The sequence below is a fragment of the Astatotilapia calliptera genome, chromosome 8, assembly GCF_964374335.1.
Source record: "Astatotilapia calliptera chromosome 8, fAstCal68.1, whole genome shotgun sequence".
Taxonomy (NCBI): Eukaryota; Metazoa; Chordata; class Actinopteri; order Cichliformes; family Cichlidae; genus Astatotilapia; species Astatotilapia calliptera.
This window is the reverse complement of record NC_137429.1, coordinates 9072326-9098936: the sequence shown is the minus strand read 5'-3', so window position 1 is coordinate 9098936 and position 26611 is coordinate 9072326. Positions and strand designations below refer to the sequence as shown.

General features: G+C 41.9%; 2 protein-coding genes across 3 annotated transcripts; one reads left to right on the top strand and one right to left on the bottom strand.

Annotated features, from left to right (window-relative positions):
- The first annotated feature begins 1526 nt into the window (after nucleotides 1-1526).
- LOC113028225 (cerebellar degeneration-related protein 2) lies at nucleotides 1527-8788 on the top strand. 2 transcript variants are annotated; one of them, XM_080305407.1, is made up of 6 exons: nucleotides 1527-2069; nucleotides 2178-2249; nucleotides 2912-3024; nucleotides 4317-4465; nucleotides 4566-4733; nucleotides 6300-8788. In XM_080305407.1, the coding sequence occupies exons 2-6, from the start codon at nucleotides 2180-2182 to the stop codon at nucleotides 7120-7122; spliced, it is 1323 nt and encodes a 440-aa protein (XP_080161533.1). In that variant the 5' UTR covers nucleotides 1527-2069; nucleotides 2178-2179; the 3' UTR covers nucleotides 7123-8788. The 2 variants fall into 2 exon arrangements, with proteins under 2 accessions (XP_080161533.1, XP_080161532.1); XM_080305406.1 differs by having other exon boundaries at nucleotides 1529-2249.
- Nucleotides 8789-13700: 4912 nt separating this feature from the next.
- Nucleotides 13701-26552, bottom strand: polr3e (polymerase (RNA) III (DNA directed) polypeptide E). Its single transcript, XM_026178310.2, has 21 exons — nucleotides 26400-26552; nucleotides 25556-25660; nucleotides 23715-23765; nucleotides 23479-23556; nucleotides 23119-23234; nucleotides 22955-23037; nucleotides 22662-22769; nucleotides 22041-22090; nucleotides 21610-21729; nucleotides 21405-21490; nucleotides 21198-21242; nucleotides 21012-21103; nucleotides 20689-20809; nucleotides 20478-20559; nucleotides 20331-20390; nucleotides 19850-20007; nucleotides 19692-19753; nucleotides 19138-19598; nucleotides 16258-16335; nucleotides 15097-15219; nucleotides 13701-15017 (listed from the first exon to the last, which is right to left on the bottom strand). Exons 2-21 carry the CDS (start codon nucleotides 25592-25594, stop codon nucleotides 14961-14963), a joined length of 2070 nt encoding a protein of 689 aa, XP_026034095.1. The 5' UTR covers nucleotides 25595-25660; nucleotides 26400-26552; the 3' UTR covers nucleotides 13701-14960.
- Between the last annotated feature and the right edge of the window lie 59 nt (nucleotides 26553-26611).

Here is a 26611-nt window from a genome sequence, read left to right as displayed (position 1 = left end):
TTGTTAGTAATGAAATATTTTTGTGTCAAAAAAAATCATCCATTAAAATAAATAGATAATAATAATAACCTTCGACTTACAAGAAGATCCGTTTTTTAATTAATTAAACAAATGTAACAAGTATAACAAATATGGCAACATTTTCAAAGACTTTTTCCAACTTGAGAAAATACCAATACAGGCTGTATTTCAATATATAAAAGACAGATAAGGAAAATAATGTAAACATAAGTAACTAAAGAAATTAATAAGACATAAAAAAAAATTCTAAGAACCGTTTTTCAACCACTTCAGTTAAACCACAATGGTACGGTCGGTTCTGGTTGCTATGGAAACGTGTAGCTGTTGGGCAAAACAGCGCAGGCGCAGAAGCAGATCTCCTGGGGGGGGGGGTTCCAACCTTTATTTAAAGATTAGTGCAAAACAAAGTAGAATTAAACAGTACTACATTAAAGGTGTTGTACTTACAGAAATTGTAAACCATAAGCAAACAAACAAACAAACAAACAAACAAACATTATTCAGAACCTACATTACACATACGCTAGGGGGAGAAGTTTTAGCTGATTAAGCCAAAAAGCGAAGAGATTGAAGGATCTTCATTTTTTTCACATACAGCCATCGTTTTTATAGCTTTAGTTTTAGAAGAATTCTTAGTTGAATTTAGATATTGCAAAAGCTCATAGGAGTATACATAAAAGGAGGGATGTCTTCCTAAACATTTGTATTTGTGAATATGAAATTTACCCATTAAGATTAACAAGTTAATCATATATCTGTTATCATTGTTGAATTGTCTTTGTTTTTTGTGGAGACCAAATAATACATATTTCCAAAACAGAGCAAATCCTTTAAATACATTTTCTGAGATAAAAACACATAATCTCTGCCAGAAGTCTTGTACAAGAGGACAAAACCAAAGAAGACGTATAGTGGATTCCTTGCAAGTCTTACAAAAACTACAGTTTGCGTCAATGTCTAATTTGAATTTGCTTTGAAGATAATCTTTAGATGGGTAAATTCTGTGTATTAATTTATTTTATTTTTATTCGTTCCACATAATATCATCAGTCAACCGGTTCCAGAAAAAAATTACATATGGTAGCGTGGTTATACTATTCTGAAATAAAGATCTCAAAGGTTTATTGTTGTTTTTTGAATGCTTAGAAAAGCATATCTTACCAACAGTTTGTATTGGAGATGCCAATGGCCTGTGGTCTGATGGGATATTAGGTTTATTCTATAAAAGCATACAAACCCCTGACTGATAGCTAAATTGAAATGTAAACAAAATTCTTCATAGAAGAAAAGCATACCATTTGAATCGAATAACTGGTTAACTAAAATAATATTGTTCCTAAACCAACTATCTAAAAAGATAGATTTTCTGCTGTTCATTGATGACCGCAGATCATTAGCCTACGGTATTTCTGCGGTTCTACCTTCGTGCTGTCATGTTTCTGCAGCGCCCCCGTGTGGTGGCTATTAATCTTTGGCGGACCAAACTCGGAGGAGCAGGTGTGGCGACCTGATGCCGGAAATCACGGGTGCTAATCTTCACAATAAAACCACAATTTTGTTTTACCTTTGTTAACCAGACATTACTACGCCACTGACGTTTAAATACAGTGGAATCGTTTTTTTCTCAAATTAGTTAACATCCAGTCCGCACACGTTCCTGTTGCTTTTTCATCTGTTATTCACAGATTCCACAATAACACGATTTAGTTTTTGAACCCAAATTAATATGTTTCTGCTAAAGTGCCCAGCTTTTTAATTAGTGTACTTTAAGTTTTACTTTGTATCTTTTGTTCTCTTGCTGTTTATCTGTTTCTTTTTTTTTCTTTCTTCCTTCCTTTAACATATTTGTATTTTTAAATCTTTATGCTCTGTCGTCTTCTTTTTCTGGTGTCTTGGTGAAACACTTATTCTGAAAAACCAAACCGGAAAGCGTTCCCGCGCGCGGACGATTTCATGAGCGGTGAGCTGGAAGTAAGACTGTCCTATGATGAGCGCGCACCGGTGCCGGCTGTGGGGGGTAGAGGACGCTGACTGAACCGGTTATCTTGGTATGTCAAAGTCCTTTTTCAAAGTGTTTCGTGTTTTTAATGTAGATAAATCTTTAAAGAGTTTGACTGATTAAATAAATTAAAATAAAATCCCGAGGATGCTTACAGACATGATTGTGGAGGAAGAATTTGAGATAAAGGAGGAGGAACCGTGGTACGACAAGCAAGACCTTGAACATGGTACAGTTTCCTTTCAGTCTTTGTGTCTCTGTGCTTAGAGATAAAGATTCGCACTTAGTCTTTATTTACCCTGCAGGCAGAGAATTACAGGACTGTTACAGCTGATAATGATGCGCGGTGTTTAATATATGAATGGCATTATAAGTAATTTTAAAAATATGCACGGGCAATATTTGCATTAATTTCTGTGGGTTTTAAGTCGGGGTGGTTTATTTAGTCTGAAGTCTGATTTAGTGGAAATTTTGCGAGTCCTAGAAGTGTGCGAGAAAATCCAGGAGTCAGCAGCACACTCACATATGCGGCAAAAACAGAACCGCTCTGCCTGAATGTGCCTCTGACTTTATTCATCCTTTCTGCCTGCATGGGCTGCTTTTACGCTAGTGGCCGTGGGTTTGTGTTCCTGTGTGTGTGCAAAAATCACCTTCAGATTTTATCATGTTTTTGTCCATGTAGAGTGAAAAAGAGCTTCGCCTGTAAATGTAAAAGTGCATGCCTTTATTCCTTTCCTTAATTGAGTTTCTAAAGAGACACTTTGTGTTACTGGATTGCTGCCAACACCAACAGCACCTCTGAAAGCTGCTTGTCAGGTCTCCTTCACCATTAGTACAGAGCCATGAATGCTGAAGGACTTGCAGTTTCACCTCTCTTCGTGTCTCCTGCAGACCTGCAGCTGGCAGCCGAGCTGGGGAAGACCCTTCTGGAGAGGAACAGGGAGCTGGAGCAGGGGCTCAAGCAGATGTACTCCAACAACCAGGAACAACTGCAGGAGATCGAGGTAAATACCTCCCTTCTCTCACAAAGTATAGTCCTAAACAGAGCTCTCATTAGGCCAGGCTGTGCTGAAAACATCAAGAGATGAACCCGCTTCTCTCACACAGCTCTGATTTCCTCTTTAATGCTTTCAGGGTGTTACTAAATGTTAACACGAAACATTTTGCTGTACACAGCCATTTCTTCTTCTGGGGATGGACAGTCATGTGTCCCTTTACCTTCAAACTCCCGGAAGGCTGTGGTCCAAAACAGTAGAAGCTCAGAGTCAAAACCTTTTCTAAGAGACTTCTGACTTCCTGCTAAATTTACGTAAATAGGCTCAGCCCGGGGGGGCTCTAAATCCATCCCTGCATTAAACTGCTGACATACACAATTAATCTCTTAAGACCTGCAGCAGACACACGTGACATCAATGTTGACCAGTGCTAGGATCGATTTGCTGATTTACGCTCGCTCTTTGCTGGATTGAAAGGCGATTAATAAAAAGAAGCACCATGAACACCTCATTTAAAATGTACAGCTTGCCTTGTTGACTTTGGACTGTTTATGTTAGCGTGTCCGGGCAGAGTGAAGTTACTTATCAGCTGGGCTTTTTTCTTTCTTTTGATTTTACGCCAACTGATTACATGATGTAAGTTTCCTGGCTGTGACGCCCTGTTAGATAATACGTCCTCAATTAATCTGGGACTTAAGGGAGGCATTTAGGTGTTACTGGGAAATAAAATTGTCGAGCTGTTAACCTGCCAGAAAAATGCTCAAATAGCAGCATGTGGATAATAATAGTAGGTTTATGTTTACACTGTCTTACTGTTGGTCCTCACATCAAACATGACGTTTAAATATTGAGTATCTGCTCAAAATGCTTATTTAAGAATTTTGGGGGGTTTTTGTAAATCTACTCTCGACTCTGTTCGAGTCAGTGAGAGAAGATTCTTTAAAGGTGCAGAAGCTTCACCTACAAGCTGTTCAAACCTTTTGTTTGTGAGGGGCAGCCAATCAGATGAAAGTGGGCTTACAATGAGGGGAGCTTGGAAAAGAAATTCAAGCTAGGCTTTAAAGGGAGAGGAGCTAAAATATCTGTCAGCTGGATAATGAATTATTTTAAACACTGAATCATGCAAAGCTACTGTAGAAGACGGCGAACATAAAAAGATGAGTTATCAGCGATTTTTGTAATGATTTAATCATTAAAAATAGCTGCTCATTTGACCTGCTAATGACTGATAGTGTATTTGTTAACAATAATAGATGTGTTTCTCCTTTTAAGCTCTTATCACCTTTTTCTCTCGCCTCCAGTACTTGACAAAGCAGGTGGACCTCCTCAGACAGGTTAACGACCAGCACGCAAAAGTGTACGAGCAGCTCGACCTGTCGGCCCGAGAGCTGGAGCAGAGCAACCACAAACTTGTTCTGGACAACCGGGCAGCCGAGCAGAAGATCCAAGGGTGAGACATTTATCACCAGTTTCTTATTAAAAACTTTTTTTTCTTTGTTTTTGTTTTTTTACTAACTTTGTTTTCACTGGTTTTTATTTTTTCTGTGCAGGCTTACAGAAACAGTGGAGCTACTGCAGATGCAGGTGGAGGAGCTGCAGCATCAGGTGGAGGAGCTGAAGCTGAGTCCCTTTCCACCTCAGAAACCTTCACACAGAGAGAGCTGGCCTCGCAGCACTCACAGCGTGTCCTGCCTGCAGGAGCTGCAAAACACACTCAGGTGGGTAACGCGCAAACACAAATTATCACAGACCAGTGGAGCTTAAATAAGGAGTCGAGAGAGCTGACTTCAGACGGGCAGATCTGAAGCTTGCATGTGTTTATATCATCATGAATGGTTCTGGGAGCCATTTATGATGATGTCGTTTTCCATCTTCCCTGCCTAATGTTACACGCTCACAGTAAAAGGGGCCCAAACCTCCAATTATGAGGTAAATGTAAGTAAAAGTAAACACTGTGGGACAAAATTGACCACTGATATAACGATATCTTCATTACACAGTCATCTGCTGCAGGCACAACATGCTCCATGATGACTGTATGAACATATTCTCTGAAAAACATCTGCAGGAAGTCGTATTCAGGCACTCAATCTACTCAGGGGTGCAACAGTGCAGGGAGATACTGTAGTCCTCAGTTCAGCTGATATTTTAGTTCATTTTCCACAGATACACCTTGCATAATTATTATCTGAGCCTGAAAAATGTGCTGTCAGTCCTGTTCTTGCAGGTGGACATCCAAAACCTGCTAATAATGGATGAACACCTGTAGTTTCAAACTCTATAACAGGTGAAATTTTATATATTCTGGAGACTGTGGACGGTAATTTGTCAGCTCGTTGCTGTGTTTTTGTATTTTACTCTGGTAAAATCGCCTTAATTGCTCTTTGTAGGTCTCAGGAGGAGATCTAAGCCGATCCTCTCAGCTTTAGCTTTAACCTATCTGCACTGATCCTGCTCTTCCTGGCAGCGGCTCGTTTCTACCTCGCAGAGGCCTGCGTGCTTCGTGCCCCCGTCACTTGTTCTTGATCTGTAGTGTGACGCGTTCATTCACAGCCTCAGTTTAGTCTCTGTGGTGCGTAATCCTGTTAGCAGGGCTTCTTCACAACATGCAGGAAGTCTCAGTGATAAAGTCAGAGAGCGGTGGTTGAGGTTGGAAGAAAGGAGGTCAAAGTCTTGAGCTGAGAGAACAACTGTGTCTCAATATCTGTCTGAAGTTAATGAACTCTCACACAGGCTGCCCGGTGCTACTGATAAGCCCTTGATTCCTTGCTTAGTGTGCTTTCTTTTCACCGGTCGTTACTTATTTATTGTTTTCAGCTCTTCTTTATCTTGGATATATATAAATTTTCACCCACACATCAAGACAAACGGATGAAGCTGCAGATTTGGTTTAAATTGTCAAAACGCTTAAACGGTCACAAAACACATAAGATTTAAATGCCAGATTGAACAGCCTGGCTGCTGACCTTTGACCCTTCTCCCAATTGCATTTATTGCCACCTTTTAAGTTGTTAAGTAACATTTATAAATAAGTGATAATGGATAAGATTAGCTGAGGAAATAATCTCCATTAGAGATTCTTTCGCCGGGTTCCTGTGGAGCTTTTAGCCATATCACATGGTCTCTATCAGCCAACAGGGTGCTCTCCTGGGAGTCACTGCTTTGGTCAGGACTGTAGCCAACCATCTGCTGGCTGTAGCTTCATATTTAGTGTCCAGACATCAGTTCTTTTATTTAAATACTGTATATGGAAATCAGGGTCTAAAATGCACCTGTTTGTGCAGGTACGACTACGATCCCGACAAACCCTCAAAGGATATCGAGCCGTCTACCACATCATGGCAGGAAGAGGAGCAGGACTCGCTGCGACAGTCCCTCCATGCTCTTCAGACACAGTTTGCCACTGAGCGTGCTCGGAGGGAAGAAGCAGAGCGAGAGGCTGAGCTGCTCGCCAGAGAAAATGCAGAGCTGGAGCAGCAGCTGGCAACTGTCTATCTTCATCAGGCCAGACTGTCTGAGCTGGAGCGCGAGGCGGAGGAGCTTCGTCAGCTCTGGAAATCAGAATCCTCTACAAGATGCAACAGGCCAGACGTCCTCCACGGCCTGCTGCCACACACAGTGTTCCTCAACCCAGAGGAGGAGAATGACGGAGAGGCATCTTTGGCTAAAAGCCCCGCGGTCCTGAAGCGCTGGAGAAGTGAGCGGCTGATGAAGGCGACGCAGATGCCAGACTCTCCTGACAGGGTCTATGACCACGAGTGCTCCTGCGTGCGCCGGGCCGAGGTAGTGAAATATCGCGGGATCTCGCTGCTCAACGAGGTTGACGCCCAGTACAGCGCCTTGCAGGTGAAGTACGACGAGCTGCTTCGGCGCTGCCACTCTGAGGAAGACGAGCAGGACAAACTGAGCCACAAGTCAGTGCAGACTGCATCCTTCATCGCCACCACATTCCCTCCTCTGACAGGCAGGGAGGGCTTTGAGGATGACTTTCACCAGCCGGAGTACAAGAAACTCTTCAGGGAAATTTTCTCCCGCATCCAGAAAACCAAAGAAGACCTGATTGAAAGCCGGGGGAAACACTCAGCTGGGAAAGCTCTGCCTAATTAAACACTTGTAAAAAGTTAAAAGGGTGGGAAACAAGAACAAAATAACCGTCTAATAACCGTCTTCCTGTTTTGGAACAGCTCTTCGAAAGACTTTTATCTACCCAGAAACTGTGATCGCCGCACAAACAGCTTAACAGATAAGGGCAACACAGGAACACAAAGGCTAACACCACCAGCTCACGTCGCAGATGTGGCTCGTTTTGCACAGAAATACCAGTGCCTGACGCCACCGTCTCTACTGTGCAATCGCTTTACCTCAATTTGCGAAAACGTGTTCACAAACAACCTCCTGGGTGAAATTTTCTGGGGGAAATTGTCTTCCTTTAAGCCAACTAGTTTGAGTCACACAGTTTCCTTTTAGAGAAGAAGCATTCTAAAGTAAAATCATCAAGTTCCCAGTAAAGATGCAAAATTCTAGAAAATATAGAAAGTGTACGTCTTCCTTAGAGTAAATACTTCCTGGAAATCAAACCACATCAAAGCTTGAACTTAGGCTCTGTGACATTTGTTCTAGACTAAGGTAACACCCAACAAGTAGTCTGAAACATTAAGTGTTTTAATTTTACTGTCGGAGAAGACAAATATCCCAAAAAAGTACACATTCAAGAAGCTAGAGCTGGGACTTTTAGCTTCTTTATTGAAAAAACAGCCTTGGTCCACTGTTTTCTGATTCTGCTCCGTTTATGGTTACAACCAGCCGTTGATGGAAATCTTCGCCCTTTAGCCTATCGGCGCTCCACCAGCTTCTTGTTAACGGTGCGTCTCAGAGGTGCTGAGCAGGTATTGTGCTGAGACCAGAAAGGGAACAAAAGCAATAAAAGTTGTTGGCCAGGCAGCTAAACAATGACAGCGTCTCGTCTCAACTCTTTGGATCACATGATCACAATCGCTTTTATATATTAACTCCAAATGGCGTTGCTCTTTCTGGGAAATTTCCAACATCATTATTAGGAAATTATGGACCTGTGAAACAGAAGACCATGTCTGTTTTGGGATTTTTTTTGTTTGTTTGTTTGTTTTTAACAGAGCTCATGTGAGCTGAAATACTTTATAATTTATGGTTTTCTTCTCCACTGTAGCAAAAAAGTGAATTTCTCGATGGTAGTTTTCCTGCACTTGTTAGAGTCACCATTGCAAGGTTGACTAAGTCTGGGTATACAATGAATGACGTATTTGTGATGGAGTTCAGAGGTGATTTTAGGTGCTCTAATATATTAGGGTTTTTGTAACTGATGCATTATCCTCCTGAATTTATACTTGATTGTCTTATGGTAGTTTAGATGGCTGTAAGCGAATGTTATAATAAAGTTTACCAAAATATTAACTGTGTACTTGATAATATAACCTGTAACGGTGTCTTGAAGCTTTTTCTTAGCAGCACTTCTGTTGCTTCTGCTGCCCAATGTTCACGAGTCCTTGTTCAGCTTAATAACTGTGCACTGCTGTATCTGTAGATGTCTGTAAAATCTCAATGAGATGCACTTTAGAATTGCACAGGCGTTTTCAATGCTCTTCTGACACTTTGCGCGTGTGTTGTAAATGTAGCTAGCTAATGCTACATGTGATGTGCTACTGTCTCCTTCAGAGACCTGAATAATCTGCTGTGTTTTTCGCTGTTTCGTGGTTAATGTTACTTCTCTGAGCCATTAAAACATGAAGCAAGCTGAGATGGAGGCGTGTGTGTGTGTGTGTGTGTGTGTGTTTACCATGTTTACATCTTTGTGGGGTCCAAAAATTTGAAGTTTACTGTACTTGTGGGGACCAACAGTCGTTATGAGGACAAAATCACCATCCAGACATGTCTGAAGGCATTTTTGAGACTCAAAATGAGGTTTTAGTGTCAGAGTTAGGGTTAGGCATTCATTTTTGGTGGTTAGGGTAAGCGGCTAGGCAAATCATTGTCAATTAGATGTCCCCACAAGGGTATGAAAACACAACTGTGGATGTGTTTTTTGCTCTAAAATACAATTAAATCTTATCTATCGAGAAAAACGTCACTGATCCGCTTTAACAATCAGATAAAAGCTTTGAAGTCAGCCACACAGACACAGGGCTAAGGCCCAGCCCAGTCTAAAAATAAAACAAGAGTCATTACAAATTCAAATGAGATAACTGCCCTGAGCCTTGTGGGAAAATAATGGTGCTGTAGCAAGAAAAAATCAGAAGTTATATAAAAACAAACAGTTTATAGGTTACGTAAACATGTTTAACCAGCAGCACAGTACCAGAGACACAGTGGGATTTTTCTAAATGCTTAATTTTAATAACAGACCATCCAAGAAGTCTGTGCTTAGGTTGAAGGTGCAGGTGTGCATTAGTGGCGGGATCAGGAAGGACATCCTGTCTTTGTTTATTTTGCATAAGCAGAGAAACTATGGAAGTTTTATTATGGTCAAATAGTCTGAACGTTTTGGCATTAATTGCGTAAATGTTTATTAGTTTTTAATTTTTAAAAGGGAATCTTCTTTGCGTCTGTTGACATCTACGTACAAAGTAATTCACATTAACTACTAACTTGTACCCCAGCCTTCATCATGGCTCTGGTAAAATCATGTTACTCTTAACATGAATTTCACCTGACTAGTCTCTACTAGTCAGGTGAAATTCATCCCCCGGGAAGCATGACCATACCAGGCTGAACTCACTTAAGATGGAGCGCCAATCCCTGGATCCCCCTTCACCCCCACACCTTACACTGCAAGGTTAGCCACAAATAGTTCTTGTCCTGGTGCTTGCTTCTTCCTCCCCACTATCACCATAGCCTTATCCACAGGAGATGAGCTGATCTTTTGGGTTATCTGTCCAATAGTGTAGATTATTGCAGAATTCAGATCAAATTAGGGCCCAAACTTGTGACTAACTTTATGCAAAGCCTCCAAGATGGCAGCCCAAACACTACAGTAAAGTAACTCCTCCATCACTTCTGGATCTGAAGACTACATTACTATAAACATTCTGATCAGATGGCTAAACTGAAACAATAAAAATGCAGTTTAACAGCTGTCCAACTGCTCCTGTAGCACACACACCACCCTCTCCTCCGGTCCCGGCAACGTCAGGTGTGGTCAGCCTCCCCTGACACCACTACCCTCTCCTGCAGCTCAGCCACAAACCACAGCCACGTTGGAAGAGAAAAAGAATGCAGTTGATGGCGTTGCATTTGATTTTTCACTCTTTTTACAGGAAACAGAGGGCTGCACTCAGGACAGTGAAAATGAGGGACAGGCAGAGGGACAGCAGATGTTTCCATATAATGTGGCAGAATTTAAAGAAATCCTTCATTCCAGACGTTGGTTAGGATATTGTTTTGATGCAGATTTGCAATTTGTATGTTTGTTTTTGTTGAATCACTGGGACTTTAAGATTTACATTTAATCATTATATTTTTTGACAATGATGCAGTGTGAGAAATTGTTCAAGGCTGACATGTTTTCTGATTCCTCACATCTCCATCTTGTCTACTTAGCCCTCTTTTTTCTGGAGGAAGATGAAGCTCTTGAAGAAGCAATTCAGCGTAGCCTCCTAGAAGAGTCTGATAGGCCGAGTGCAGTTCATGATTCAAGGTAAGATTTCAAAGCAACCTTTGATCATTGGATATCTTATTTGCATCTTAACTTAACTCAGAGGGCAACTGGTCTGCAAAGCTGGAACTGGAGTCATCATCCAGATCAGACTGCCATTAGCAGTCCAGACACCAGTGAAGATGAAGAGGACGACACTAATTGGATGTTTTTTCATTTTCTTGTTTACTCAGAAAACTAAACTGTTACTCTAGAATTGCATATAAATGGTTTATGCACCATTTAAACAATTGTCATATATTTATGTTACTACTTATAACCACATATGAAACGTTGTACTTGATTCCATATATTTCCCACGCTGTACATGTTTGTCTTTAAAATAATGCCACATGCTGTTTGTTTGATGTACTAGAAAAATGAAGGACAATAAATTAATATTGAGTACAGTGGTGTCTCTAACTTATATAAGTTAGAGATGTAAGAAATAGAGATATCAGAAATATCTCTAACTTATAAGGGAAATATAAGGGAATTTACAAAATGTCTTACTTGCAGGAACCCAAAGAAGTGTTTTTGTGATAAACAAGTGTTTTAATTTGTACCAAAATAAAATTTAACTGAAGTATAAAAAAGGGCATGTCTTTTACGTCGTGCGTTTGCTTTTTTCTGCCTGCAAAGTCTGTAACATCTGGAGAAATTACTTTCTTTAAAACACTTGTCTTGTGATATCTTGTATAATGTTCACATATGTCCGCTAGGGGGAGCGCGTTGGCCACAGTTGGACAATTTAAATTGCAGTAAGGTATTTTTTTCTTGTGTAATCACGTTTTATTTTTATACCCCAGTGTTAATCCAGTCTTTGCATGTATTCCCTGGAAGATGCATTTGACTTTAATTGATTCAGTATTTATAATTCCTTATATCGTAAATACTGCATTGGTAATATGATGTATATATATTTTTTTTCCTTAAATGCGCATGTGCATCTTTTAATTTTTAATTACCCAAAAGCTGTAACCATTAATTTAGAGCACAGCTTGCATAACTTCTGGACAATATGTTTTTCACTGAGTCATGACCAACCTACACTAGCTGAGGAGTGTCACTGTATATGGACATTATTTATCCATCATACATTCATGTATGACTTAACCTGTAATACAAGTGGGAAAAATCCACTAAATATAACCTACCATACTGTCAAAACTTCTGCTTCCAGCTAAAGCAGAGATCTGAATATATCGCCCAGATAAAAAGAAATAAACTAATAATAAACTAATGGGGTGCTTTGGCTGTATGTTTTGGGTCATTGTACAGATGTCACACTGCCCCCGCCAAAAAGGATCTCATGCAGCGGAGACGGAGAGCGCTAAACCTAAGGCCCGTTTCACTACACGGGAGAAAAATCCCAGACAGCTTCAGCTGACAGAGCTGTGACGAGACGCCCATTAAGCCCGGATGACATTGATGGCATTAACTCTGTGCAGGGCAGTGATGGAACATTAAAAACTACAATTTTCATGTGTTGAGCTTAGAATGAAACCAATTTTACCTAAATTGCATGATTTAGTACTGTCAATAGCAAGGAATCAAAAAAGGTGGTTATAATGGGTTTCAATTGGTCAAAAACGGCCACGCTAGAGGCAAGAGGAACAATTTGGTGTATAGTGTATATTATCGACATTATTAAGGAGCTGATGTTGAAAATTAAAAAAAAATCTGAAAAAAATATACGCCTTTGGGAAGTTTCATTCCATTTCCATTAAGAGAAAAAAGAAAAGTGAAGTGGGCACAAATGGCCACCATACCGCCCAGAGGGTTAAAGATATATAGCACTTTAAAATAGCCAGCACAGGACCAAAGTGCTGCACAGTAAATAAGTTAAAAACAATAGAGTATACAAAACAGCAAAAATAAAATAAAAGAAAATATATTTATATTTATATATTTATTTAAATATGCTGGGATTTGTTGACACCATGACATCATTGCATTCAGTTTTTATTCACAATTTGTTTAGTGTCCCAACTTTTTTGGAATCCGGTTTGTGTATATATATATATATATATATATATATATATATATATATATATATATATATATATATATATATATATATATATATATATATATATACACATATACACACACACACTGTGTGTCTATCTTTAATGTGTGCCTGCTTCCAGTGTTCACAACTCCTCAGTAAGTAAGTCAGCAAGTATTGGCTGTCCTAAAAGTTGCTACAACTCGCTAAATTACGTCATCGCCTCATTGGCACAATTGCTAATGTCATTGGAACCTACCTACGGTGTAGGAGACAAAAATAACATCGTGGAAGGGACAGAAAGTGAGTGAAAAAACATCCCATTTCCAATTTATTTACAGCTACAAATTACATTTCTTTTACCAATTATTGGCTTTTTTAATGTCACAATCCCAACCCTACTCCTTTATCTGGGCTTGGACCGGCAAAGGTGACCCGAAATAGGAACTCTGGTGGAGTTACTTTGTGTGTGTGTGTGTTTATAAGTAGTAGTTGTGATTCACAAAACAACATAGCAGTAGAAGAAGAACTGACTGCGTTACAGTCAGTGCGGGAGCAGCGGCTTCGCTCATGCGCGATTCATTTGCAGTTTGGACGCATAGGTGAAGATCATTCCCAAGAGCCCTTTCAACGTGGGCGTGGCACCCACACTGGACCTCAGCAAGGTCAAAGTGACAGGTGTGGGAGACAGTATGTACCTCAGTGATTGTTTTTGGAAACTATAAAAAACACTATTTTAGTATCCTGCTGGTCATAATAAAGAAAAAAAACATGAGCTTCTGCATATTTTGGAAGAGTTTTGAGGGATAGTAAATGGAGCTAGAAATGACCAAAAACTGCCTCCTTTAAAGACTTACTGTTGTAAAAAAGAAAAAGAAAAAATCAAATGCTCTTTGGATTTTCACGACACTGCACCAGGAGTGATTTGGTACCTAGAAGAAATCCATATACAGCAATGCCTGTTCCACATTTCACAAAAAACTACAGCAATAATGACAAAAGGCATCAAACATTTAAAGTGTTTATTGAGCAAAATAACAAACCAATAAAAAAAATATTACTTGGAATATTTGATGATGGAGGAAATCAGATTTGGCCTGAATTTCAGCTCATATGTCCACAAATGCAATGTGTTGGAAATCAAAGCGTTACCTCATATGAAGGGTTGGAGTTTGTCCTGAATGCCTTGTGAGGCAGAGGCACTTTAGACGGAGGCTCAAGATAGCAGCACGTGGCGATAACATGGGCGTATCAGCCGCATCGCCACTTAGGAAGGTCCAGTGTTTGTGTGCTGGACTGGTGTTTGCACAGAGACAGATCTACATTTTATTCCAAATCACATCTTTATTGGTTCTCATCAAGAAATCGGTCACTCAAAGTTCCTCTCAAAGAAAGGAAAATCTGAAACTCTACATTCAGCCAACAAAAACCTCGACATTCATTAAAAAGTTTAGAAATCAGTACTTGTGACTGAATAACAGAAATGTAGGAAACCATATTTGATGAAGCCGCTTTCAGGTCCACGATTGCCAAAGTCATCAGAGATTTCAGTTCATTAATACTTTAGCTTGGTTTGTTTTTTTTCTTACAGTATTCAGCCATATTTTATCTAAGCATTGAACCCTTTAAACCCACCTTCCTCTTTTATGCAATAAATAAAAATATCAAACTCAGCTGATACTCCTTAAAGTCAGATTGGTGAAAGTGTAAAAACTAAGGGAGAATTTTGGTGCCTAAAAGGCCTTAAACAACATTTGCCTTGTTGGTGAAGCAATAAAGTAAAATGTGTTTTTTCTCTGAGGAAATTTCCAAGGAGGGGTGAAGTGAAAGCACTCTGAGCCACAGCTGCTTTCAATTGTAAACAGCAAACTGATGTGGAAAAGGTTTAGCTAAAGAATAATCAGATTTCAGGTCATAAATGCAATAAAACAAACAAACAAACAAAAAAAAAAAACTACCAATAAACCGCAAATATTCATCTTTCTAGTTCTTCATTTTTTTCCTCCCTCTCAGGCTTTCGAGCTGTCAGAGTACGTGGGGAGCTTCAGTCCTCCCACTGAGTCGGGGCGCTCACACGAAGATCAGAAATGCTTCAGCTGAAATGAGAAAAGCTTCTTGTTCTGAGCACAGCTTTGTCCTCTAGTCGCCCACTCTCAGAGCGGGGCGAGCTGCTGTGATTGGCTCTCATCTTTCCACTGCCCTCCTGCGGGACACCTGAGAGTGGATATGATTGGCTGGGGGTGACTGCATGGGGGGAGGCTCCCGGGGTCAGGACTGTATTGTTCCCTTTAGGTACCACATCCCTGCGTGGCTGCTGCAGCACTCCTGAAAACCAGACAACAGGTTAGATCAGTGGACAACATCTGGTTGAAAGGCAGACGTTGAGACTCAGAACTGGGCTCACATTAAGCAGCCGGTCGATGTCAGCTTTAGACACGTCTCCAAGCTCCTGAGCCAGTCTGGCCTGGATTATGTTCCTCCTGACCCGGTAGTTCTTGGTGAACACATCATAGAGCAGCCGGCGGTGCTGCAGGGAGAACAAAACCACACAGAAGTATGAATTCAACTCTGCAGACTGCAGCTGAAACACCTGAAGTGAGCAGACTACCAACATATAACAAGGTGGTAAATACATCAGAGGGTTGCTTGGGCGCACTGGTGGTATAAAAGACATACAGAGCTTCTGGGTCTTAAGTGTGAAACTGCACAGAAGTGCCTTAAACCTTCATTCCTTCTAATGGGCACTGACTTCCAGTCCTATACAAATTTCAAGGAAAACGCCCCTCTGCCCCATGTAATCATGTTTTTAGTTTAATAGGCTCAGTCACTCATCTGAGGTCATCTTGCATAAAAGAAAAATATGGTTTACTTTGGGAAATTTTGGTCATATTATGTCTCAGAGAGGAGGCTTATCCTTGGGATTAGCTAATCACTTGTGACTGACAAGACATGAGTACGTGAGCCAAGATGGGGATGGCAGAAAATAAACAAGATACGGTGGCCAAAATGCTAAAACTGATCCCCAAAACAGGATTTTACAAACCAATGGGTGACACAGTGGCTTCACCCATCTTTTATGTACAGTTTGTAGTTAAATCTTAATATCACTAAATCAGCACATTAGGAAATATGGATAAATTGCAAGACTGGGTCAGTAGCAGCTTGTTTTTGTAACTCCTGGCAAAAGAAATGCTTTCACATGTAACAACGCATAAAAGCACAACTTGTTTGATGTAATCGGCTAAATTCAGTGGCTTGTTTTATTTCTCCTTGTTTCCAAATGCTGTGCTGAGCTAACTAAGTAGTGGCTATATGATATTTATTGGTCCCTTTTTAATTCTGCACTAGCGTTTTAAATAAATTAGCAATGCCACACACTGATTGACCAAAGCAAGTCTATGTCAGAAATCGAAGAAAACACTTCACAGAACTGCATCTTACTTTAGTGTTGCAGTCAGACGCAATCGTGGCCCACACTGAAACATCACTGATTCATTAAAAAATAATAATAATAAATTATTTTTTTAAATTCTTGTGAAGTTCAGCGATTGCTGTGAGTGTTTACCTTGTCGAAGTCCTCTCCGGTCTCCCACAAGCCAAACACCTTTTGTTCATCTGGGGCTGCTTTGGTCTGAGCAGGAAACTGAAGTTAGAGGGAAACAGAAATGTTAGGCAGGAGGATTTGATCCTTAAACCTGCTCTTAGCTCAACTGCCTGCTCAGACGGAGTCTTCTGAGATTATCTGGACTGTGTGGAGTGCTACACTCTGTAGCTGAAAAATGAAACAACAGTTCCTCTAATGATCACCTGAGTCTGGCTTCACAAACTAGCAAAACACAAATACAGAAGCTTCAAAGTGCAAACTGCAGAGACCAGCGGGTGGCTGTGTCCATCTTTGTGTACAGTCTATGTTTCAGCCATGATCTGAGTATCATGTTATGAAACAGTGTTGTTTTTCCTCATCATTTTGGTTTGAACTTTGAAAATTCTCACATCACTCTTTGACATATTTAAACAAACTAATTTGAATATGATGAATATGTAGCCAAAGGGGCAACACTTCCTGGTTTCTTTGCAGAGTACTAACGAATCATGTTGGATCAGGCTTTGGTTGTATGCAAGTGAGCACTTTGTGTGGAGGGCAAAGGAAGAGCTGCAATTGCCAAATAGCATCATAAAAACATCTGCTACTAACTGCTCTAACTACTCTTTGTTTCTTATTCTTATCTGCATTTTTAAAGAAACAAAGTCTTGGCCCAGATTACTCAAAACTACTCTTGCTGCTCATAAACCCCTGAAAATGTTGTCATCACCCTCAGAGTCTAAGTCTAGATTCTCTGTGGGTCAACAATAGGTGAGACGAGATGAGTTCAACTGTAGCTAGACACTGGTTTACAGATTGTTGCAGCTTTAAACAAAGTCTCTAGTTAATAGCCAAATGTCCCATTAAAAACCATTTTAGCAGCATGGTTCAGTCACATGTTGTTTGCTGAGTTTATATAAACTCTTCTCTCTGCGGTGCTGATGTTCCTCACAGATTGATCATATGCTGAAAGACTAAATTCAGTGGTCGGGCTCAAGTCAGGCCCGAGGCCCTTTACAGCATGTTCTCCTACTCGCTCGCTCCGCTGTCCTGTCTCCTCTTCACTGCACTAACTACTAAAGACCCAAACACCTAAAAATAATAATAAAGAAAAAAACCTCTTTATAGTAGCTCAAAAACAAAAATGAGGGAGGCGCCATCTAGTGGCACTATTCTGCAATTGCACTTTGCAAGAAAACTGCCTCTCTTATACACTCAACAAAAATATAAACGCAACACCTTTGTTACTGCTCCCATTCCCCATGGGATGGACGTAGAGACCTAAAATTCATTCCAGATACACAATATAACCATCCCTCCCAAACAGTGGTCACAAATCAGTCCAAATGTGTGGTAGTGGGCACATCTGCTATATTGAGATAATCCATCCCACCTCACAGGTGTGCCACATCAGGATGCTGATCTGACATCATGAGTAGTGCACAGGTGTACCTCAGACTGCCCACAACAAAAGGCCACCCTGGAATGTGCAGTTTTTTGCGCTATTGGGGGTCTGGGGACCCAGAACCGGTCAGTATCTGGTGTGACCACCATTTGCCTCATGCAGTGCAACACATCGTCGCATGGAGTCTATCAGATTGTGAATTGTGGCCTGTGGAATGTTGGTCCACTCCACTTCAATGGCTGTGCGAGGTTGTTGGATATTCGTGGGAACTGGTACACGCTGTCGTATACGCCGGTCAAGCACATCCCGAACATGCTCAATGGGTGACATGTCCGGTGAGTATGCTGGCCATGCAAGAACTGGGACATTCTCAGCTGCCATCTGCCCTGAACAATGTGAACCATGATTCATCCGTGAAGCGCACACCTCTCCAACGTGCCAGACGCCATCGAATGTGAGCATTTGCCCACACAAGTCTGTTACGGCGACGAGCTGGAGTCAGGTCAAGACCCCGATGAGGACGACGGGCATGCAGTTGAGCGTCCCTGAGACGGTTTCTGACAGTTTGTGCAGAAATTGTTTGGTTGTGCGAACCAATTGTTCCAGCAGCTGTCTGGGTGGCTGGTCTCAGACGATCTTGGAGGTGAACCTGCTGGATGTGGAGGTCCTGGGCTGGTGTGGTTACACGAGGTCTGCGATTGTGAGGCCGGTTGGATGTGCTGCCATATTCTCTGAAACGCCTGTGGAGACGGCTTATGGTTGAGAAATGAACATTCAATGCACGGGCGACACATCTGGTTGACATTCCTGCTGTCAGCATGCCAATTGCACGCTCCCTCATTGCTTGTGGCATCTGTGGCATTTTGCTGTGAGACAAAACTGCACATTCCAGGGTGGCCTTTTGTTGTGGGCAGTCTGAGGTACACCTGTGCACTACTCATGATGTCAGATCAGCATCCTGATGTGGCACACCTGTGAGGTGGGATGGATTATCTCAATATAGCAGATGTGCCCACTACCACACATTTGGACTGATTTGTGACCACTGTTTGGGAGGGATGGTTATATTGTGTATCTGGAATGAATTTTAGGTCTCTACGTCCATCCCATGGGGAATGGGAGCAGTAACAAAGGTGTTGCGTTTATATTTTTGTTGAGTGTATATCATGTGGCCTGAGAATGCCTCGGGATCCTCTAGGAGGAGCTGCGAAGCACTGATGGGGAGAAGGATGTGTGGGATATCCTGCTTAGTCTGCCTCCAGCACAACCAAACTGTGTTTAAGAGGAAGATGATGGATGGTTAGAAGTTATTATGTAGATGTTTAGATAAAAGTCCACTAAACCAGACTCCAGATGTTCGGATTAGCCATTTCTACTCTTGCACAGCAACAGCCAAAACATTTCTGTGATAATTTTGTGCATTTCATTCCAATAAACGACATACAAAAAAGACTCACAGGCACCATTATCTGTTTGCACTGTTGGCTGAGCAGTATGGCGTCCTGTAGCATGTGATCTGAGATGGAGTGGAAGACGCTCCGGCCGACCGGTATGGACGCCACGTGGAGGTTAAACAGCCTCTTCAGCTCATTCAACGTGATCACAAAATGCTTCCGGAAAGTCTTTATCACAAAGTCCTGCAGCTCCGGGGACGCCGTGTTGGCGGGACTCCCTCCGTTGGTGTGATCAAAGTCGGGGGAGGTGGCACTGGGGTAACCATTGAGAGAACCATTGGGGATTGAGGAGGAGCAGGATGTGTCCATTGGCTCGTCTTCACTGTTGCTGACGGGCTCCTGTTTGATGTGGATGCTGCTTCCTGCGCGTCTGTCCTCCAGGTCCTTCTGCAGAGTCGACTGGTTTTCTTGCACTCGCTCCTGAGCCATCTTCAGACGCTGTTGCCCGCTGATGTGGACAGGATCTAGAAAACACCGCATAGATCACTTGAATAAGCTCCGCAGAGTATACCGATATCATTTCAGGGGTGTTTGACAAAATGTAACTCAGTACAAACCAGGCTGAGCGGACTTCTTTGGCACAAAGTCTTCTTTAGAGAAATTAAACACCTTTTCCAGCCTTCGGGAAAATAAACAAGCCAGATTATTCCACTGCAGCAAAAACATTTAATAGTGCTAAACTACTGATGTGCTGCCCTTTCAACGTGTCGCTTACTTGCTCTGGATGCCAAGCCACAACATGTTCTGCCTGTGGGCAACATCTGGGTGTTTCTTAATAAAGTCTACATCAGTAGGCAACAGGAACTCCCAGCCCCGGTTTGCCCGAGGAGCTGCCACATGTTCCAGGAACTCTTTCACGTCTTCTGGGGGAAGCTGAAGGAAGAAGGAGGAAGGTGTTAGCTCTCTTTACCTGAATGTACCGAACAACTTCAGCTTCCAGGTCACAAATGCAAAAGAAAGCAATACACTGAGGGACATTAAAGACCCAACAACAGCATCCTTCCACATCCTGATTGTCGAGGATGCAACACAACTTAAAGGACTAATTCAAAGTGCAATGAACCTCTAATTAAAAATAAATAAATAAAAAACGCAGCCTAAGCAATTAACTTTGCACAGCTACTTCTCCTGAGCCATTTCGGTTACTAACAAACAGAAACATTGAATCAAGCATCTCATTTTGGTCTCGTCCTTACTTTGATGATTGATGCAATCTCCTTTCTCATCACAGAGCGCTCCAGAGTGAACCTCCACATCTACGAAATGAAAAGATGACTTAAACTGTGCCTGTCAAGCATTATGCTGTAGCTTAATTAAAGGAGGAACAACTGAGAGAAGCTCACCACAAAGTCTCTGCCACGACAGAGCACCTCAGCAGGAACACCACTGTGAGCACTGAAGGTGTTTTTGGGATACAGAACATCACTGTGGAGGAAAATTTAAAACCCACATCAGTCATTTCCCACTCAATATAAAAACATGGAATTAGACAAGACCTGCTTGACCTGTGGTTCATTTTAACGTTTCAGTTAGATAAAAGATTCCTGGTCTTACCTCTTGATAACCCAGTTCCCCTGAACCAGCAGCGCCACCTGTTGGATGCAGCGCAGCACTGAGGTCGAGTCTGTGCCAGACGCGAGCAGGCCCATCAAATTAGCAAATGGCATTACCTTCACTGGAGAGGAGAGACAGCGAAATGAATGGTAGGATGATGATGTTGCCGTTTATGCTTTAGTGCCCCCACGTGGTACAAAGAAAAACTGCACAGGAAATGTTGAGTGCCATGGATGTTTGCATGTGTGTTAAAAAATAATAATAACAATACATTGTAAAAAAATTAATTAAAAAAAAAGCTGTTCTTTATCATGTTATCCTACCATTCTTCATCAGAGTCTTGACTTGCTCTCCGAGTGGCAGAGTGCGGAGCTGGGCCATAGAGAGCACATTACTGGGACCCACAGGCTTCACCCTGACAGAGAGGAAAGCAAGTTAATGATACGATTCACAGACTGTCACTGAGTTGGCATGCAGATGTACGTGCCAGAAGAGAGGGGCACACTTACACTTTCTCCTCTGCAAGAGGCGGCATCAACATCGCCAGATACTCCCTGAGAAAATGAGAGAGGAGTGAGAGAGGAGAACAGAACAGCAGCAGAACTAAAACTGCATCAACATACAGCTCATCAGTGCCTAAGAAATAAACTACACATCCAATTTAATTCAGATAATAAAAAAGCACAAGTATCAAGAAGTTATTTATTTGTACTCACTTTGGAGTTTTGACCAGTTCAGAGTTCTCCGAGGCATCCACTGACTGACAGAACAGGTACTGCCTTTCATGCTCCGAGCGCCCGCCCTGAATTCGATATTGCAAACACAAACTGCTTTATGATGATGCATAACCAGCACAAATCTCATAACGTCAGCGCTCATGAAAGGAGACAAATTCATCCCAATGGTGAGTACTCCCTCTACCTTGACTCCGTGATAGGTCAGGTGAACCCAGGGCTCCTCCGCCTGCTTCTTCTGAAGGAACTCGTATGACTGGATCCTCCTCTGTCTGGCCTGCTCCGACTCGGGACGAGCAAACCTCACCTGGAGCACGAGCAGGAGAACTTAAATCAGTGTAATTATGATAATGGATTGCATTTTCACTATTCATTCACTCTCACATTCACACACTGGTGGAGGCAAGCTACAGTTGTAGCCAGACTGGACAGACTGACAGAAGCAAGGCTGCCAACACCAGTAGGCGGTAGGGTAAAGTGTCTTTACCCTGGTCTTTACCAAGGACACAACGACCAGGACAGACAGCCCAGTAACCTTCCGGTTACAGATACGCTTCCCAACCCCCTGAGCCACGGTCGCCTGAGCTTGACCGTAAGTGTTTGTGTTTAAGCATTTACCGTAATAGCCTTGGCTTCCTCCTCAGCTTCATCCTGGGAGGAGTCTCCACCTGTACACACAAGACTCTGGTCAAATAACTGTAATCATACCTGCTCCTACCATGATGTTTGAGGAAACATCTAAAAATAAACATATAACATGCTTTAAAGCAGGGATGGGGAATTAATTTCTCCAAGGGGCAAATATTAAAAAACTGGGACTGTTGTGGAGGTCCACACCAATAAACCCTCCACAACAGTCCCAGTTTCTTATAACTGCCACTTGGAAAAATGTAAAGAAGAGCTACAAACTCATTTTATTCATTCTTAACTTCAGTAAGGATGACATTTGGCAGCCTCCCTTGTACCCTAATAGAAAAGTGTAAAACCTCAGTGAAGAGTTTCTGGGGTTTTCCCCAAGGCTGGCTGCATAGGCAGAAACTATCCTCACTAACATCTGATGCACACACACAGTCATTTTGTTCTGTAAGCAGGCATGGAATACGACAAAAATCACTCAGTTCAGGAAACATCAAGGTTTTCTAGGAGTAAACGATTAAGGTTTTCAAACAAAAGATAAACTGTGTATACTAAATAATCCTTCTCAGAATTTAATCTGGAAAACAAGAAAAGCAGGCACACCTTCATTGGCCGCCTCCCTCTCTCTGGTTTTGTTGTCGGCCTTGTCCAGGTAAGAGAAGCTGGGCCTCATCTGAAGAATTCCAGTCAGAGGTGTGACGTGAAGCTCACCTGTTAACGCCATCAATAAAACAACCAGGTCATAAATCCTACTCTGATTGGAGTGGACTCATCATAATATGTGTGGTTCAATGGCTGATTGTTTTTATCTTTTGGTGCGAGGTCACAAAGCCAAAACACAAACATGGTGCCACAATGTACTATACGGGCTGCTGAACCCGTTAATCAGGTCAGACCTTTGCGAAACACAGCAGCTGCGTATCTGGAGGTGTTGGTGGTGGCCTGGATGGAGGAGAAGGTCTGCTTGTCCATCATTTTACTAGAAAGGGGGAAAAAACTGAACAGTCAGACCAGAAGCAGGACCTGAATCAAAGAAGAATGTATAAATCAAAGAACATACGCAGAGTAGGTGTTGGTTTCGTCATAACCCGTGCCGTCCACATTTAGGGCGATTTGCTCTCCTTTACTGCGACAGTAGTTTGGACTCACTGTGTCCATGGATATTTCCAGCTCCACCTGTATAAGGAGCCGTACATAAATGATAAACAACTACAAACACCCGATTTAATGACTTTCAACATTTCTGAAAACTTGTAATACAAAAAATCTTATCTTATAATTTAACCTGATGTAACCAATTAACTTGAGAAATTGGTGATATCCAATACTTTAATATTTCCTCCTATTCACACATCTCCCCTGAAACAGAAACACATTTTCAACAAAACACAAAATACATCAACATCAAGTTTCTGATTACCCTTTGCTGCTTGGGTTTGATCTTAGCCGCCAAGTGGGTGACATCATCATAGGTCATGGTGGCTGGTCGCACAGGGTACTGCATCAGGGGAAAGCGGTGAACTCAATTAGTGACTCTTTGAACATTAAACATCAATCACACCCCAGACGGTCCAGATAAGTTAGAGAAACTGCTCACATGTGGGCTCGTGAGGTCGTGCTCATCAGTGCACGGGTACTACAAAGGGAAAAGCTCACCTGGAAAAGATACAGCTTATCTGCGAGGCTTTTGGCGAGGTACACGTCGATCTAGAAAAAACACAAACATAGATCAAAGTCAAACAGGCTGACGTCAGGAGCCAACAGCCAAACCAGACTTTCCTCCAAAGTTCCCGAACTCAGGGTCATAGCAGGGTGAGAGGTTGGGTACACCCTGGACAGGTCGCCAGTCTGTCGCAGGGCTAACACAGAGAGACAGACAAGTAGGGCTGCAGCATTTGAATATTTAAGTAATTCAGTTTGCCTGTCGACTCAGAAATCGAATGAAACTCACAACACACCTGGCAGAACATCATGTTATTTAGCTCGTCATATTCCAGCCACAGAAATTCTTTTGTCCATGAAACCAAAAAAGCTGCGCTTTCTTTTTGCCTCATAGTCTGATTTGTCATAACTGTTCCGTTTTGTGGTCGGCATTTCTTTGACTGCCCCTTCTTCACCCTGACCTCTCTTATTTGGCTGAGCAGAACTAAAATACCGGCGTAAATCCTGCTGCTTTTACACACGCACTCACATAAGCTCAGCGATTCTCTGCGCGATCAACCTCTCACATGTTTAAGCTTGCTGCGGGAGATTTCACTTGTCACGTTTGAATAGTAAGCTAATGAGTGATAAGACGATGTCAGAGGAATTGGTGCGCAAATTATCGTTACTCACCAATCAGTGCTGTCGCTCTCTACACACCGTTCACGCAATCGCAAAGTAAAGTGAAAGCATAAAACAAGCGCAAATTCAAACGTGATTTCAATGTCACATATTGACAGTGGCTCATCGATGTCAATGACAGAATTACTCAGCTACATTTTCGAAAGAATGCAAAAGCATTGACATATATTTTTCCTTCCTATGATAGCCCGACGGGCAGGGCTGAGATAGATTTTGGTAGCCCGACTGGAAAAAATCGCTAGCACTGGGACGTCGAGCTAGCAATTTTGCGAGCCCTGTTTTTTTCTTTGATTCTAAACATTTTGTTAGGAGAGCCTTTAAATAAATATGGCTTAGTACACCCCATGCCCTCTTTAGATTCACCTCTGTGTGCTGCAGGTATCACTGCAATACAAAGTATTAAAGTTGTCTTCAGACTTCGTTAGCAGTTAATCCGCATAATTTAATGTAACGCCTGTAGCCTCTTTGTGGTGCGTTTATGTAGACAGAGACAGCGTGTCTTTGGGCTGTGGGTCGAGCACTCTGAGAGAACATGCAAAACCCACAGAAAGATACTAAATTCGAACTCATGACCTTCTTGCTGAGAGGCAGGAGTGCCTCACAACTAACCACCGTGCCACCAAGTAAATAATAGATTATTAAAATCAGCCGTGTCTCCACTTAGTTCAAACAAATCTTTTTCCTGCTGAAAAATCAGCTGCCAGAAGTAGTCAAGCCATGATCACTAAGCAGTTAATGAACTGTGTCCCTGTCAAGTTGAAAGGCACTGTAGAACCTTCAGCACCAATTACTAAAGTACATATTTAAAGTCATTAAATATGTATGCTGTACAATCATTCCACCCTGAAAAATGATCACTTCAAAGAAATAATTAAAAGCCAAAAATTGCCAATGACGACTATATGTAAAATTCACACTACAACTATGAGTATAAACGCTGATATTTGCTGCCAGGTGATTTCATTACCTGTTAATACACCTAACAGAGACTATGCATGGAAAACACCTGGGAACTGTTTACTTCCCGTGAGGCTGTTCACACTGATAAACGCAGAACAGCAATAAAAGGTGCACAGGGCAGAAAAAATGCTGTATCATACTTTATTAGGTCAGTGAGACGTGTAATATCCTTTCACTTAAGGCTGTAAACATACCTCCTCTATAATGGGGTCGTCATCATCACCGCTGGCCATGTTGATGTGATCAGAGCAAGAAGGTGAGATGGGCAAATCTTGGGGGAGAGGGGAAGGGGGTGCAACCTGGAAAAATAAAAAACAAACTGGGTCACAGGAGCTAAATGTCCGGCTGCACACTCCTGTTACTGTTATGGAGTGGCTACACCCAGGCAGGCAACAAAGGCACCAGATGACAGGAACTTAGTGATCCTGCACATCACAGTTACATCACAGTTCAATCAGGAGGTGTCAGTATTGGTAATAGCCGATACTCTTCAATTAACTCAACAAGTAAACCATAAGATGCTAAAGTAGTCAACTTCCTATGGTGATTGTGCCGCCTGTCATGTGAAGCTTTCACGGACACACGTAAAATCCACATGATGCAACACAGCAGTAAAAGACTCCTCCTCGTGGAAACATAACCCTATCAAACACTGTGTCAAGCTAATAAAAAAAAAAGTATGACGCCAATTTACTGGCTGCCTATATAGAGTGTTTATGGTTAAGTTAGCTCCATTAGCAGCAAACCCTGCGAGCATTTATCACAGGGCCTACACAACACAGCGGGTGCTTTTTTTTAATTCCTATGTAAAAACAACACCAATATAAAGAAGATAGGATACACAGCACTAAGCTGAAGATGTCTGTTTCCTGTAAACAAACGTACAAGCAACAATATTAGCTACCAAGGCGGTAGCTAGCAAATGTAGCCTAGCGTGAGCTAGCTTAGCATGGCGTGCTTAGTTAAAATAACACAGATTCAATCAGCGGGCCTGATTTTAACTCTTCTTTATGTAAGAATAGCAGATTCCTCCCTCACCTGCACACTTCACCGTTCAGCTTTAGCTATCTCATCCGGGTGTAGCTAGCCCAGGAACGTGGTGCGGAGAGCTGCTGCTGAAGTGGAGTTTAACTCAAGACAGCTGTAGTCTACTGCTGCTGTGATACCATGTTGACTCTGCTCCACACAGACACGTGGGGAGGAGCCCGCGCCCATAATGCACAGCGAGTCCGCTTGTGTCATTATTTTAG